The sequence below is a fragment of the Ruditapes philippinarum genome, unplaced genomic scaffold (assembly GCF_026571515.1).
Source record: "Ruditapes philippinarum isolate M1 unplaced genomic scaffold, ASM2657151v2 ctg10428_1_1_1_1, whole genome shotgun sequence".
NCBI lineage: Eukaryota > Metazoa > Mollusca > Bivalvia > Venerida > Veneridae > Ruditapes > Ruditapes philippinarum.
In genome coordinates, this window is record NW_026858184.1 from 11107 (window position 1) to 29009 (window position 17903).

The following is a 17903-nucleotide window of genomic DNA, read 5'->3' on the forward strand; positions in this document are numbered from 1 at the left end:
TTATTCCCGATGGGGAGCTGAGAACTGGTTTATATCCCCAGGTGTAACCGTGAGGTAATAAAGCCAGTTGAAGAGTCAATAAGCACTTGCACCTGACAGAAATGTATATTTTTACCTTAATTGTACATTTCTATTGAGAATATGTATGAAGGTGTAATAAAATCATATTACAATTATGGTGTATAACTTGCTTTGATTAAAAATTATGTTATACTGTCTATGAAGTAACAGTATATACTAGTACATCTAAATTTACAGCAAGACATAACTATATTTGCCTTGTGTTTAAATTTATCATTCTAAGGTCCAAAAGTCTTACAACATAAAAATTGAAAATCCAAAACAGATCAATTGGGTCACTTAAAACAGAAAATATACAAAACTGGTACTAAAGAAATATACTCAGAATCAAATTGAAAACTAATATTTAGATTTAACCCAAATTGAGTTATTAGTATTGAAATATTTTTTTTTTTTTTTTTTTTTTTAATTCTAGGCTATATTGAACAATAGCAATACTCCTATTATGACAAAAAACCTCAGGACAGTCCCTTTTACTAATTAAACTAACTAACAGTATACTAACAGTATAAACTTGTACACATTAATCGTTTTGTATATTTATAATAGGATATATTTTATCATCCTTACAACATAAAACAAACACTGAAGGGTTCTCTAAAATATAACAAGCAAATTCGTTGAATTTATATCCCCCGCCGAGTACTGGTTATTACAAACACAGCAACTGAAGACATAAGGCTTTATCTACATGTATATATTTACCATGGCATAACAGTAATATTTTTTAAACTTGATAAATATTCAGGGCAATAACAGAGCCATAACTCTGTGTTAAATAGTAATATATGGAAATGCCAATGAGATGTATGCATACTGCATAACTAATCAAGTCCATAAATCTGAGTTAAAATGTCGGACCCGAACAAGGCGACGATATGCGCATCTCCTTTTGGTATTGAAGGTTCCCATAAAGTTTCGTCGAATTCCAGCCAGTAGTTGCAGAGAAATAGCGCGGAAACGATTTTTACTCTCTTTGCATACTGCATAACTAATCAAGGGCCATAACACTGAGATAAAGTGTCGGACCGGAACAAGCCGACGATATGTGCATCCCCTCTTGATATTGATGATTCCCATAAAGATTCGTTGAATTCCAGCCAGTAGTTGCAGAGAACTAGTCCGGAAACGAAATTCGGACCCGGGGGGAGGGATTGGACAATGCCAAAACTATATCCCCTCCCTAACCCTCGGGGGGATTACAAGTACTGTTTCCCCTCATTCAATGACAAAAATTTATATCACTGGTAATAAAATTACTTTCCTATATATCAATTAAATGGTATTCAATTACATTCACTTGTCAAATATATAATAAAACTGGCATTTTTATACCATTCACTTTTCCTTAGTAATATATCATATAACTTGCCATATATAACTGGTACATGTTTTTATATATACCATTCACTTCTCCTATATATCATATAACTGGTATTTACATATACCATTCCCTTTTCCTATATAACACATAACTGGTATTTATATATACCTTTCCTTTTTCCTACATACCATATAACTAGTATTTACATAAACCATTCCCTTTTCCTACATATCATATAACTGGTTTTTACATATACCATTCCTTTCCTATATATCATATTACTGGTATTTATATATACCAATCCCTTGTTCTATATAACATACAACCGTATTATATACACCATTCCCTTGTCCTATAAATCATATAACTGGTATTAATATAAATTATTCCATTGTTTAAATATTGTATAACATGTATTTACATATAACATTCCTTTGTTTTATATAACATATAACTGGTATTCATTTATACCATTCCATTTTCCTTTATATCATATAACTGGTATTGTTATATACTAAACACTTGTCCTATATATCATATAACTAGTATTCATAAATACCATCTTCCTTTTTATCATATTACCGGTATTTACATATACAATTCCCTTATTCTATCATGTATTATATTATATAACTTGTATTTTAATGTTATATTAATCTTTTACTTCTTCTTATCGTGTACATTAAACATCTGTGATATCATATTTTTATTAATTTTACTTAATCATTTAAATTTATTCACTTGTTTTAATGTATTCATAATTAGAACATTACTTTTCTCAAATCAGTTATTGTTTTCAAAAACTAGCACTGATCTTTAAAAAATAACCTTTACCTTTATTAAGATCAATATATTTATTATTTTTCACTGCATTTCTTTCATTTACTTATTTATAAACGCAATTTGAATATTATTTTCTTCAATTTCAATATTATAAATACATTTTGTTATATTGACCAGAAATAAGTAGTTAATGGGCTGTTTATGATGATTGTTTACTACAATATTAAGATCATTTTTTTTTAAACAAAATAAATTAATTGTGTGAGGCATGAACATTTTTAGTCTGATGTTAAGTGCATGCATTCTATCTCACTATGTTAAAAATTCAAACCACTTTTTTGTTGAAAAGGTAAAAAAAACAACATTAATTTCAAACACTAAGTAACAAAATGGATACTTAATCACTTTTTTTGTTGAAAATTTCAATGGATGTATCCTCTATGAAAAAATTTCAAATCATTTTTTTTTGTTGAAAAAAAGCCTAAACACACATTTATCATCTGTTTGAACAGTTCAAACACAGTGTAACTACATGGATACTTTATCACTTTTTTGTTGAAAATTTAAAGGCATGTATCTTTAACTGTTTAATTTCAAATCATTCTTTTTTTTGTAGTGAAAATGAAAAAGTAATCCAAATTTATATCTTTGAATATGCAATTAATTTACTTTAACCACAATGTTAATTACATGTATCCTATGTTTATTTTAATAATTAAATTATGTCTTTTATCATGAAACAAAATAGATTAAGCACTATATATGTTAACGGCATGTATTCTCTCTCACTATGTTAAAAATTGAGATCATTTTCTTTTTTGTCAAAAATGAAAAATAAAATATCATCTCTTTTAACATGCACTAATTTATGTTTACTACATGTTTACTATCACTTTTTTGTTGAAAAGTCAAACCAATTATAATCATCATATTTAACATGAAATAACTGATCCTGATCTTTTACATACTGTATAGCATCATTTCCCTTCCCTCCTCTAAGTACTAGTGATACCAATGTTAACATATCAACATCAAACTCCTCACCATCTCCTGTTATATAACAGCCATCTACACTCACTTCAACAGTATAAGGAATGTGAGGAAGACAATCAACAAACTTCTGCCATGTTGTCAAACTCATTATGACATACTTAAGCTCAATGCTCTTTAAACTCTTCATATCTAAAGGTAACTGTATTATATTGTCAGTTAACGTACAATACTGTAACTCAAGCTTACTGAGATTGTGTAACAATGGTAATACTGTGACTAGTCTCTTTGTTATGTTGGTATGATATAATTGAGATTTATTGTTTTCATCTCCATACAATACAAGTTCTTTTAATTTGTAAGATTTTCTAATAATATCAAATATTTTCTCATAAATACAATCTTTCAATCCTCTAAATGTAAATATTTCAAGGTTTGTAGTATCAGCATCTATCACACTAACAGTATCATACAAAAAAAGGTACTGAAGTTGTTGATGTTTTGATAAATTTACATTATGCTGGTTCTCACACTCACATTTAACCATACTAAGATGTATTTGTTCAAGATGACTGGCTCTCTCAAGAAAATTACAAAATGTAGTAGTATCATCATGACTCATTGTTATATTTCTCATTCTTATTGCTACAAGATTGATTATACTACTTAGGTAACTAACAACTGTTTTACACACTGGGTAATACTTGTCAGTGTAAGAGACACCATGAAGAGTCAGAGATTTTAATGTTGAAGTATTTACTTTAATTGTCTCAGAAACACAATTGTTAATCTCATCAATCATCTGTTTATTACTCTGTCTAATAAAAAACCTTAGTAATTCATATCCATATGTTATTTCAATTTTTTCAAGATGATGAAACATTGGTAAATATTTTGTAAATTTAACATTTCTTGTGTTGATTTTATCTACATCAATAGACAGAACAGTGTCAGGAACAATTTGATGCTGATCAATACCTGAACAAACAATATCACAATACTGATTAAATATATCAAAGACCAAATCTCCTATATAAAATACAGTTTTACTTCCTATACTACATGCTGCATTTAATTTTCATTGAGTCAAACATAAACCTTTTGAATATCAGTTATACAACTATGATCATACATATGCTACAATACTTATTGCTCTTCTGTATTCCTGAACACGAGAGTCTTTTGACACAGTATCAATATATGTATTTTTAAAACATATGTTGCTAATCTAGGTTCAAGACCAGATAGCATAATGATGACATTTGACTGCTCTAATAGGTCATTTACTGTTGAACATTTCTGAAAAACATCATTAATAAACTGAATGCACTTGCTTTGCAAATCAACATTTCTGTTTGCGTAACATCTGGCAAACTTATTCGTATCTTAAAATTGATACCAATATTCACTGCAGCCAAAATTCTTGCATTGGATTTGTGAAAACAAAGAGAGACAATGAGCTGTTAGTTTAGGCCAAACGGATAAAGAAGGACATGTATTCTATCTCAAAATTCTCAAATTTCAGGACAGTGTTTGTCACGCACATCTTGTGTATTTTTCAAATCACAACACAGATTTTTTAAAATGTTAAAGGACTTATGCCTTAAGGATAAATTGAAACAATGCCTCATAAGCCAAAGTGCGACACACCATATAATAAGATGACTATTTAATCTACATATCTCACATCTGTTAAATACTGAGGGAGTTTCAACATTTCTGAGAATTTTCCATAACATTCTGCATTATTTCCCCGAATTTTATTGATAATTCCAGTGAATAAAGTTCTAAAACCAGTAATAAAAAGCACACCTTGAGGTTTTATTGAGTTTACCATCACACCATAGACAAATCAATTGCTGCAAGCAATAAATTGGGTACCTGTTTTCAGGCCAACCACAGAACGTACCTTAAGCTTTTGTTCACACACATTAGGATCTAATGATTTCTCCAATGCTGTTATTGTTTTCTTAATCATTTCTCTTTTTCATGTGTTTTATCAAAACCCTTTTAATTTCAATAATTGATGAATCTCTCTATTACTTACTCTCAAACTGTGAATTTTCCATGGTCGTGATGTAGTAACAATGGTGTATTTCTTTGTAAAAGTCACGTTCAGGAAGCCTGCCTGGAACTCATTTCTAGTCTCACTGTCAAAAAGACCATTCATCTAAACCATCAAGCAAAATAATTATCTTTTCAGAATCATTTTCCAGAAGTTTACTTAAATTTTTTATCTTATCATATCGCATTTCAAGCATTTCTTGGATACTTCGGATCTTTATGTTATGTCTAAGAGAAATATAAAACATAAAATCAAATTTGTTCATTTCCTTGACTCCTTCAAAATCATCATCTTCATTGTGTCCATCACTGTGTGCCATACACCAACAGTTGATCAAATATTTACAGAAACTACTCTTACCAGACCCTGCATCTCCAATAACATAAATAAATTTCTGTGGTTCCCCGTTCTTGGTGAAAATCTCTGACATGGACTCTATTTCTTTTTCCTCAGACTCCCCTCTGTTCTTTTCTATCTTGCTTGTTATAGTGGGTCTTATATAAATGTCACTGAAGTTACAATTTTCCTCATCTGGTTGTAAAGGTATTGCGATACCTTAAGTACATCACTGCAATAATGTTCTATCAATTGAGTACGACAATCTGAAATTTAATAAACAGCCCATAAAATCAGGCATGCTTACAAATTATCTAAATATATCAAGATTCCCTCACAAGAAATTTGTGAAATACAGACAATCTAGAGAAATCTCAAGACATTGAAATGATGATTTTGTAGTAAGTGTTGTTTTGTTAAAGTATAAATTAAATACAAAAATATATGTTATTGTTATTGTAAGCAAAACAAAAATAAAAGCTTACATATTTTTTGATTCTATGAAAGATATCTAGAATTACGAAAATGCATATTTACTATAAGGTGATAAAAACATAACAGGTTTTGATAAAAGTAATTCTTTACATAATTATGTAAGCCTACTAGGTCATATACTAGGTCATAAATGTTTTTTGTCCCTTAAATATTATTTGTAAACAATTTATTTAAATAAATGGTGAAATCGTAATATATATGACACAATTTGCTTCAAACAAATGACTTTCATATAAAATATATTACTAATAACTCAATTATCACAAAATCATAGCTAAATAATGATCATGATAACCAATGGCTTAATTTCCGTAACTGTACGGTGCTGTACAAAAAACATCCAAGAACAAGAGGGCCATGATGGCCCTGAGGTCGCTCACCTGTATATAGCCCCCCCCGGGCCAATTTTTACCCAAGGGCTTTTATTTGTTTATTTGAACAAACTTGGTAGACACCCATAAGAAGCTGTTTCATGCTAAACATCTAAGTTCTAGCTCATTGGGTTTTTTAAAAGAAGATTTTTTAAGTTTTTACTATACACATATAGTTAAAAACAATGACACCCCTGGGGCAGGGCCAGTTTTGACCCCCGGCTTTAATTTGTAGATATTTTACTTATAGATGTTTCATGCTTAATATCTAAACAAAAGCTATTTGGGGTTTTTTCAAAGAAGATTTTTAAGTTTTTGCTATACACATATAAGGAAAAATCAATGACCCCCGGGGCGGGGCCAGTTTTGACCCCAGGGCTTTTATTTGAACATACTTGGTAGACACCCATTAGAAACATGTTTCATGCTAAATATCTTAGCTCTAGCTCTTTGGGTTCTTTAAAAGAAGATTTTTTAAGTTTTTTACTATATGCATATAGGGAAAATCAATGACTCCCTGGGGCGGGGCCAATTTTGACCCCAGGGCTTTTATTTGAACAAACTTGGTAGACATTCACAAGAAGATGTTTCATGCCAAATATCTAAGCTCTAGCTCTTACGGTTCTTTAAAAGAAGATTTTTTAAGTTTTTAATATATGCATATAGGGGAAAATCAATGACCCCAAGGGCGGGGCCAATTTTGACCCCAGGGCTTTTATTTGAACAAACTTGGTAGACACTCACTAGAAGATGTTTCATGCCAAATATCTTAGCTCTAGCTCTTTGGGTTCTTTAAAAGAAGATTTTTTAAGTTTTTACTATATGCATATAGGGAAAATCTATGACCCCCTGGGGCAGGGCCAATTTTGACCTCAGGGCTTTTATTTGAACAAACTTGGTAGACACTCATTAGAAGATGTTTCATGCTAAATATCTTAGCTCTAGGTCTTTGGGTTCTTTAAAAGAAGATTTTTTAAGTTTTTACTATATGCATATAGGGAAAATCAATGACCCACTGGGGTGGGGCCAATTTTGACCCCAGGGCTTTTATTTGAACAAACTTGGTAGACATTCACTAAAAGATGTTTCATGCCAAATATCTAAGCTCTAGCTCTTACAGTTCTTTAAAAGAAGATTTTTTTAAGTTTTTACTATATGCATATAGGGAAAATCAATGACCCCCTGGGCGGGGCCAATTTTGACCCCAGGGCTTTTATTTGAACAAACTTGGTAGACATTCTTTAGAAGATGTTTCATGCCAAATATCTAAGCTCTAGCTCTTACAGTTCTTTAAAAGAAGATATTTAAAGATTTTTCTTTCGGTTGCCATGGCAACCAGAGTTCTGCATGGAATTAAATTCTTTGAACAATTTTTAAAGGTGACCACCAAAGGAACATTCCTGTGAAGTTTGGATGAAATTGGCTGAGTGGTTTATGAGGAGATGTCATTTAAAGCAAAAGTTTACGGACGGACGGACGCCGGACGAAAAGCGATCACAAAAGCTCACCCTGTCACTTTGTGACAGGTGAGCTAAAAAAATGGGGGCCTCCATTACTAAATACAATTTAGACTTCCCTCGCTGTGTTTTGTAAATTAAGGACTGAAATTGGTGGGTTTTGTTTGCAAAAAGGCTAAAAATTGATCTTTTTGAGAACCCTGCCACATTATTTTGATGAAATTTTTCTTTTTCAGACTACCAACCTGGCAATAATCTTAAATCACCGGACCGGTGCTAAATTTAGTGGCCTATGGCCTTGGACTGGCACTTATTTCGAAGACTGTATTGTTTTTAACAAAATGCCTTTTCATTATCTATATGACATTACTGTTTTAGCCTTTTCATATTCTATATAACATACCAGATTTAGTATTTTCATATTCTATATAACAAACCTGAATTTACCCCTTCATATTATATATAACATACCTAATTTAACCTTTTCATATTCTATATAACATACCTGATTTAGCCTTTTCATATTGTAATTGTTTTTGTTCAGGAGAATCTTCTACCTTGAGTCTTTTTATCTCCTACAACATAAAATATAATACAAACAATTGTGTTTTATTTATTAAATTTTCAAAAATGTTTATTGTATAAAGTAATACATGTATTTGTATATTCAGTCCGTTTGTATAACATACAGCTTCCAAATATACAGTATAATTTCTACGAGACAAACTTCGATAAGTTGATTACAGTAATACAAAAATACATGTACAGGTTTAAACAGTCACACATGTACCGGTATATCAACCAGAAACAAACAGTAATACATGTACCAGTATATCAACCAGAAACAAACAGTAATACATGTACCAGTATATCAACCAGAAACAAACAGTTATACATGTACCAGTATATCAACCAGAAACAAACAGTTATACATGTACCAGTATATCAACCAGAAACAAACAGTAATACATGTACCAGTATATCAACCAGAAACAAACAGTAATACATGTACCAGTATATCAACCAGAAACAAACAGTAATACATGTACCGGTATATCAACCAGAAACAAACAGTAATACATGTACCAGTATATCAACCAGAAACAAACAGTAATACATGTACCAGTATATCAACCAGAAACAAACAGTAATACATGTACCAGTATATCAACCAGAAACAAACAGTAATACATGTACCAGTATATCAACCAGAAACAAACAGTAATACATGTACCAGTATATCAACCAGAAACAAACAGTAATACATGTACCAGTATATCAACCAGAAACAAACAGTAACACATGTACCGTTATATCAACCAGAAACAAACAGTTATACATGTACCAGTATATTAACCAGAAACAAACAGTTATACATGTACCAGTATATTAACCAGAAACAAACAGTTATACATGTACCAGTATATTAACCAGAAACAAACAGTTATACATGTACAGGTATATCAACCAGAAACAAACAGTTATACATGTACCAGTATATTAACCAGAAACAAACAGTCATACATGTACCAGTATATAAACAAAAAACAAACAGTTATACATGTACCAGTATATTAACCAGAAACAAACTGTTATACATGTACCAGTATATTAACCAGAAACAGTTATACATGTACCAGTATATTAACCAGAAACAAACAGTTATACATGTACCAGTATATCAACCAGAAACAAACAGTAATACATGTACCAGTATATAAACCAGAAACAAACAGTTATACATATACCAGTATATTAACCAGAAACAAACTGTTATACATGTACCAGTATATTAACCAGAAACAAACAGTTATACATGTACCAGTATATTAACCAGAAACAAACAGTTATACATGTACCAGTATATCAACCAGAAACAAACAGTTATACATGTACCAGTATATCAACCAGAAACAAACAGTTATACATGTACCAGTATATTAACCAGAAACAAACTGTTATACATGTACCAGTATATTAACCAGAAACAGATATACATGTACCAGTATATTTTACCAGAAACAAATAAGTTATACATGTACCAGTATATTAACCAGAAACAAACAGTTATACATGTACCAGTATATCAACCAGAAACAAACAGTTATACATGTACCAGTATATCAACCAGAAACAAACAGTTATACATGTACCAGTATATTAACCAGAAACAAACAGTTATACATGTACCAGTATATCAACCAGAAACAAACAGTTATACATGTACCAGTATATCAACCAGAAACAAACAGTTATACATGTACCAGTATATTAACCAGAAACAAACATTAATACATGTACCAGTATATTAACCAGAAAAAAGCAATAGAAACACATTCAACCTCTTTAAGTTCTGTCTCAAGAGCAGTAAATTTTCTTTCTAATTCTGTATGTATTTTCTCAGCCTCCTCCTTTTCTTTGGTCATCTGTTCTTTAAGTTCTGTTAATTCATTTTTAAGTCCCTCGTGTTCCTCTGATGATTTACGAATTTTCGTCATTTCTTCTTTGATTTGTCTCAACATTTCTTCAAAGCCTTCTGTCGTAATAATGAAGTCTTTCTTCTTCAGCTGATGAAAATAATAAATTTTCTTACAAAATAATCTCTCTTCTTCCTTTGTTTAAATTCTCTTACTTTTTTGAGAACATAAAAGTCCACTTTACAACAGGAATCTGATAGTCAGACTTTTTTATTTTCAACATATTGTTTTCATACTTATAATAACAAACTAAAATACTGTAATTTCTTTTCTCATAATTTAATATTCTGTAGGTATTTTTATTTGATTTCATCAAGATAAGTTAACTTAAGGCAGTTGTTACTTAAATTTGACTAACATGAACTAGCCACTTCAAGCACTTTTTTTTCTATTCAACTCCGTAAATTAAGTAAAATGTGCTTATTTTAAAATATGATAATTTAATTCTTTTAAGGTTTCAAACTTATAATTAATTATGTACACTTACATCTTGAAGTTTCCCAACAGCTTGTTGTGCATCTTGTCTTGCATAAACGAATATCCAGTTTTTATATCACTAGATAGAATATTTTCTTAAGATGTGTAAAAATATTGGGAAATTAATTATGTCTTTTCAACAATACATGCATTGAAGGAATTTATACAAGAAAATGTCAAAAAACCATTTTCTGAAAAATATTGAGTAAGAATAGTCTTGCGCCTAGCCCTCGCTATACTTTACCACTTCAAACTCTGTTACGTAAACTTTGTCCTGAATTAAGTGGTATGTTATCTTAAATCATTATAAGTTAACTCCATAAAGATTTCAAACTGACACAATTCATTATTTACACTTACATCTTGAAGTTTCTTCACTGCTATCTGGGCATCTGATCGGTGTAATAGCTCTTTACCATCTTGTAAAACTGCTATCATATCGTCTAAGTAAGTATTTGCCTCACTTTCTTCTAATTCCATGCTGCTTGAGTGAAAGATAGCATTTCTATAGTGACGAACCTATTGAATAAAAAACACAGTTTCAACATTATTATATGCATAAATATACAGTGATTAGCAAATCAAAATTGTTTTGTAGAAAATTGTTTGGGTACTTACCTACATATAAGATGCTATCATGAATTATACAGGCATTTTTCATATATTTTACAAAAATGTCACATGGCAAATTTGGGATAATTGTGTCTTAATTTTCTATTCGAACAAGAGCCAGTTGAACCGGGTGATGCTCCCCAAATAGGTTTTGGACACAGAAAGGTATACCTCTTGTAGTGTCAGAGTTATTTTACAGACAAAGTTCAAAGTGTAAAAACAACCCAAATATTGCGCACGACACATTGTCTCAATATGGCGATCATTTCTGTGAAAAAGTTGGAAAATCCGACTTCAAATAACAAAGTTATGGGCTGGACACGATTTTGGTGCAAGGTCATGCTGTAACCTTCACCTTCAAGGTAGTGCCCAAATGTTGCGCATGACACGTCGTCTAAATATGCTGATCATTTCTGTTAAATAGTTGTTAAATCAGACTTAAAATAACGAAGTTATGGGCCGGACACGATTTTGCTGCAAGGTCATGCCGTGACCTTCACCTTCAAGGTAGCGCCCAAATGTTGCGCATGACACGTCGTCTAAATATGGTGATCATTTCTGTTAAATAGTTGTTAAATCAGACTTAAAATAACGAAGTTATGGGCTGGACAGGATTTTCCTGCAAGGTCATGCTGTGACATTCACCTTCAAGGTAACCACCCAAATGATGCCCACGACACATCATCTCAATATGGTGATCATTTCTGTGAAATAGTTTTAAAATCTGACTTCAAAGAACAAAATTATGCGCCAGACACGATTTTGCTGCAAGGACATGCTGTGACCTTGACTTTCAAGGTAGCGACCCAAATGTTACATGCGAAACGTTGATTCAATATGGTGATCATCTCTGTGAAATAGTCGTTAAATTCGACTTCAAGTAACGAAGTTATGGGCCGGACAATATTTTGCTGCAAGGTCATGCTGTGACCTTGAACTTCAAGGTAGTTACCAAAATGTTGCGCACGGCACACTATCTCAATATGGAGATCATTTCTGTGAAAAAGTTGTAAAATCGGACTTAAAACAAGAGCTGTCGGTAGGACAGCAACGCTCGACTATTCTTAGTGCTTGATAGTAAAAAAAATGCTTGATACAGTTACCTCCTCCTGTTTACAGGTTGGGGTCATGATGGTGAACAAGTGTGCAAAGTTTCAAAGCCATATGTCAATGGACTTTGAAAATATTTGAACTATTACAAAAACTTTAACGTAAATTCTAAGTCGAAAAAGGGGCATAATTCTGTCAAAATGCTTGATAGAGTTACCTCCTCCTGTTTACAGGTTGGGGTCATGATGTTGAACAAGTGTGCAAAGTTTCAAAGCCATATGTCAATGGACTTTGAAAATATTTGAACTATTACAAAACTTTAACATAAATTCTAAGTCAAAAAAGGGGCATAATTCTGTCAAAATGCTTGATGAGTTTCCTCCTCTTGTCTACAGGTTGGGGTCATGATGGTGAACAAGTGTGCAAAGTTTCAAAAGCCATATGTCAATGGACTTTGAAAAATATTTGAACTATTACAAAAACTTTAACGTAAATTCTAAGTCGAAAAAAGGGGCATAATTCTGTCAAAATTCTTGATAGAGTTACCTCCTCCTGTCTACAGGTTGGGGTCATGATGGTGAACAAGTGTGCAAAGTTTCAAAGCCATATGTCTATGGACTTTGAAAATATTTGAACTATTACAAAAACTTTAACATAAGTGGTTACGCCGACGCCGACGCTCGGGTGACTGCAATAGCTCTACTTATTCTTATCGAATAGTCGAGCTAAAAAGGGGCATAATTCTGTCAAAATGCTTGATAGAGTTACCTCCTCCTGTCTACAGGTTGGGGTCATGATGTTGAACAAGTGTGCAAAGTTTCAAAGCCATATGTCAATGGACTTTGAAAATATTTGAACTATTACAAAAACTTTAACGTAAATTCTAAGTCGAAAAAGGGGCATAATTCTGTCAAAATGCTTGATAGAGTTACCTCCTCCTGTCTACAGGTTGGGGTCATGATGTTGAACAAGTGTGCAAAGTTTCAAAGCCATATGTCAATGGACTTTGAAAATATTTGAACTATTACAAAAACTTTAACATAAGTGGTTACGCCGACGCCGACGCTCGGGTGACTGCAATAGCTCTACTTATTCTTATCGAATAGTCGAGCTAAAAATGAAGTGATGGGCCGGACACAATTTTCCTGCAAGGTCATGCTGTGACCTTTTCCTTCAAGGTAGTGATCCAAACATTGTGTGAGACTTATCGTCTCAATATTATGATCATTTCTGTGAAATAATTTTAAAATACGAATCCAAATAACGAAGTTATGGGCTGGACACGATTTTGCTGCAAGGTCATGCCGTGACCTTCACCTTCAAGGTAGCGCCCAAATGTTGCGCATGACACATCGTCTAAATATTGTGATCATTTCTGTTAAATAGTTGTTAAATCAGACTTAAAATAACGAAGTTATGGGCTGGACAGGATTTTCCTGCAAGGTCATGCTGTGACATTCACCTTCAAGGTAACCACCCAAATGATGCTCACAACACATCATCTCAATATGGTGATCATTTCTGTGAAAAAGTTTTAAAATCTGACTTCAAAGAACAAAGTTATGTGCCAGACACGATTTTGCTGCAAGGACATGCTGTGACCTTGACTTTCAAGGTAGTGACCCAAATGTTACATGCGAAACGTTGATTCAATATGGTGATCATCTCTGTGAAATAGTCGTTAAATTCGACTTCAAGTAACGAAGTTATGAGCCGGACACGATTTTGCTGCAAGGTCATGCTGTGACCTTGACCTTCAGGGTAGCGACCCAAATTTGTGTGTGACACGTGGTCTCAATATGCCTTATGGTGATCATTTCTGTGAAATTGTTGTAAAATCCGACTTCAAATAACAAAGTTATTGGGTGGACATGAATTTGGGACGTATGTACGTCCGGACGGACATACCATTGTTACTTTTGATGTTTATGAGGCAAACCAGCTCATAAACACCACCTGGACCAAAGTCCATAGGCAAAATAAGCTCATAAAAACAAAAAAATAGTTCTTAATTTGAATTTTATGAGTTTTTGTTCTTTATTTAACTACGGAATGAAGCTCTAATCAAATGTTTGCTCGGACTGACATGCGGACTGACGGATATTCTCAAAGTAATTATGTGGCTACTCTATTGTTCTCTCTATTGTTCTTTTTAGCCACACAAAAAAATAGCCACATAAAAGCATTACGGAATGAACTAGACCTATCACTGAAGGTGGTTAATACCCCACCAGCAACTTTGACTTTTGAAAAAATAAGTTGTCTGAAGAAAAATTTGAAATAAACCTACAGAAAATAAAGTACCATCAGCACTGTGTACAAAGAATTATTTCAATTTATTGCAATCCCAACTAGGATCTTGATATGAGCTTGTTAATACACCAAGTTTGATAACAATATCTCATTCCTAAACCCTAGTAATTGTCTGGAAACCATTTTTCTATTTTTAGTAACTGTGACCTTGAACCCAGGGAGTCCAAATGCAATACCAAGCGCGGTCTTCATGTAAGCTTGCTAAACACCAAGTTTGATTACAATATCTCATTCCTAACTTAAGTTATTGTCCGGAAACCATTTTTCTATTTTTAGTAACGGTGACCTTGACCTTGGCCCAAAGGGGGTCCAGATGCAATACCAACCAGGGTCTTCATATAAGCTTGCTATACACCACTTTGATTACAATATCTCATTCCTAACTTAAATTATTGTCCGGAAACCATTTTTCTATTTTTAGTAACGATGAACTTGACCTTGGCCACAGGGGGTCCAGATGCAATACCAATCGGGGTCTTCATATAAGCTTGCTGTACACCAAGTTTGATTACAATATCTCATTCCTAACTTTAGTTATTGTCCGGAAACCATTTTTCTATTTTTAGTAACGGTGACCTTGACCTTGGCCCCAGGGGGTCCAGATGCAATACCAACAGGGGTCTTCATATAAGCTTGCTGTACACCAAGTTTGATTACAATATCTCATTCCTAACTTAAGTTATTGTCTGGAAACCATTTTTCTATTTTTAGTAATGGTGACCTTGACCTTGCCCCCAGGGGGTCCAGATGCAATACCATACGGGGTCTTCATATAAGCTTGCTATATACTAAGTTTGATTACAATATCTCATTCCTAACTTTAGTTATTGTCCGGAAACCATTTTTCTATTTTTAGTAACGGTGACCTTGGCCCCTAAGGGGGTCCAAATGCAATACCAACTGGGGTTTCCACATAAGGTTGCTATATACCAAGTTTGATTACAATACCTCACTCCAAACTCTAGTCATCGTCTGGAAACCATGATGTGGACCGACCGACGGAATGACCAACCGGCCGACAAGGTGACTCCTATATACCCCCCCTAAACTTCGTTTGTGGGGGTATAATGACATCAAAGAGGAAGAACAGTTACCTATTGTCACTCTAGCCATATTATAACTGTCCTGTGAGTGCAGACTGACGGATGGACAACCCGGCGACTATGTGCTCCCCCGAAATTTTTCGGTGAGTATAAAAAAATTATGAAATTTATCATTTCGGAAAATATGCCAGCATTCAAGATGTTCAAATTCTTTTAACAAAGCTTAATAAATCTTATTGAAACTGAAATTAAAACATATCGGCAATTTTCAGAACCTCCACACCAAGTACAAAAGGTGGTACCTTTGAAACCATTGAAGAAGACTGGTAAATTTGTATACTTTTGTTGTGAATCTTTAGATTTTCATTTTCAATTTTACTTTGGATGCTGAATATACAGCATTTACATTACAATACAGCTAATAAAAGATAAACAAGACACTTTATTAATAATTTACCTTTGTAAAAAGATTGTTTGTTACTGTGACATCACATCCAATGTGGCTATGAAAATACTGGTTATTTATCATTAGATGTAATAACCCAGTGCAATCAGTTTCACCAGCAGATTGTTTCTGCTCGTACCCTGGAGCATTTATAAAACACTTACAAATGCTCCAAGGATCTGTCACCCACTGTAGAGCATCGGTGTTTTTTCCAGTTAGGTGCAGGTGGCGTGGAAGCATGATGCTGCACAATAAAGTCATAGATGGCGCCACATATGTTGTTTGGACAAGCAATTTTTCCCTTAAAGCAACAGCTGCATTTTACTTGACCAAATGGACAAACTTTGTTTTTAGCATTCCCTAATGGCTTATGGTCTGGCTTTAGAGTTTCAACTTGACAGCTGCCACACGTCACAATTGATGGTAGTGACTTTGTAGACCGAATGTTTTGTAAGATATCGTTATGTTGTTGGACAGCTATGTCATTACAGAATGGTACCAGTCCCTCCTTTAAATATCCAAGTCCTAAACCAGCCTTTACCCACTGCCTGTATTTTTCCTTCTCTAAATGAAGTTGATGTGCCATCCTGATACTCTATCAATATCTAAACAAACAAAACAAAAAGATTATGTTTGATTTTATATAAATAAGTAAATAAGGTCTTGGATTGAATTTAAAGTTCAAAAATATTGAATAAATATGATATGCAATCAATTTCAACCATTATGGACTTTCTTTTCTACAGACGATATCTCCAGTTGATATTAAACTAAGAGAAGTACATGTAATATACTATGTGTTTGATTCATTGTGACCATTATATGAGCTAGACTTTTGCATCCATCTTAATGTATTTTGGTATTAAATAAAAAGACAGTACATACCAATAGGAGGGCCATGATGGCCCTGAAATTGCTCACCTGTATATAAAAACTATCAATGACAAGAAACGAGTAATAGTGTTACAAGCTATAAACAAATTAAAGCAGATATAAAATCTAAATCTTTAACTGATAACACAAAGTTCATATATGTATCTGAAATAGTGTGTGGGTAAACTAAAAATGTGTCCATAGGACACGGGTGCCCCCACCGCAACACTGTTTTGTCAATCTTTTTTACTAAGTCAAGGGAAATAACTCTACAAATACTGGATAAATCCACAAGGGAAACCCCAGGTGCAAATCTAAAATATGCTGAGCAACCTGCCCATAAGGTTTATTGACTATGTCAAATCCTTTTTGAGAAACTTGCGACACAAGTTGAAAATTGCAAAAATTTTCTAAGTGAAGGGCAATAACTCTAAAAACACTAAATAAATCCAGACAAAAATACCTGGTGCACAACTGCACATGCTGATGAATATTCCTGTAAAGTTTCATGACTCTAGGTCAAATAATTTTTGAGTTATGTGCGAAACAAGTTGAAAATTGCAAAATTTTACTAAGTCAAGGGCAATAACTCTGAAAAATATTAAAAAATATCTAGACAAAATAACCAGGTGCACAACTACACATGCTGATCAACATTCCTGTAAAGTTTCATGACTCTAGGTCATATACTTTTTGAGTTACGTGCGGACA

General features: G+C 32.9%; 1 protein-coding gene across 1 annotated transcript; it reads right to left on the reverse strand.

Moving 5' to 3' along the window:
* Positions 1-5383: 5383 nt before the first annotated feature.
* LOC132752440 (uncharacterized) lies at positions 5384-16923 on the reverse strand. Its single transcript, XM_060742763.1, has 5 exons — positions 16332-16923; positions 11217-11375; positions 10245-10469; positions 8408-8477; positions 5384-5845 (listed from the first exon to the last, which is right to left on the reverse strand). The coding sequence occupies exons 1-5, from the start codon at positions 16578-16580 to the stop codon at positions 5739-5741; spliced, it is 810 nt and encodes a 269-aa protein (XP_060598746.1). The 5' UTR covers positions 16581-16923; the 3' UTR covers positions 5384-5738.
* Between the last annotated feature and the right edge of the window lie 980 nt (positions 16924-17903).

Coding starts and splice junctions, on each gene's coding strand:
- LOC132752440 (XM_060742763.1), bottom strand. CDS start 16,580: ATGACTTTATTGTGCAGCATCATGCTTCCACGCCACCTGCACCTAACT. Junction 10,470..11,216: donor CAGTGAAGAAACTTCAAGAT/GTAAGTGTAAAT, acceptor TATTTTCATCAG/CTGAAGAAGAAAGACTTCAT. Junction 5,846..8,407: donor ATATGAAAAGGCTAAATCAG/GTATGTTATATA, acceptor ATTAAATTTCAG/ATTGTCGTACTCAATTGATA.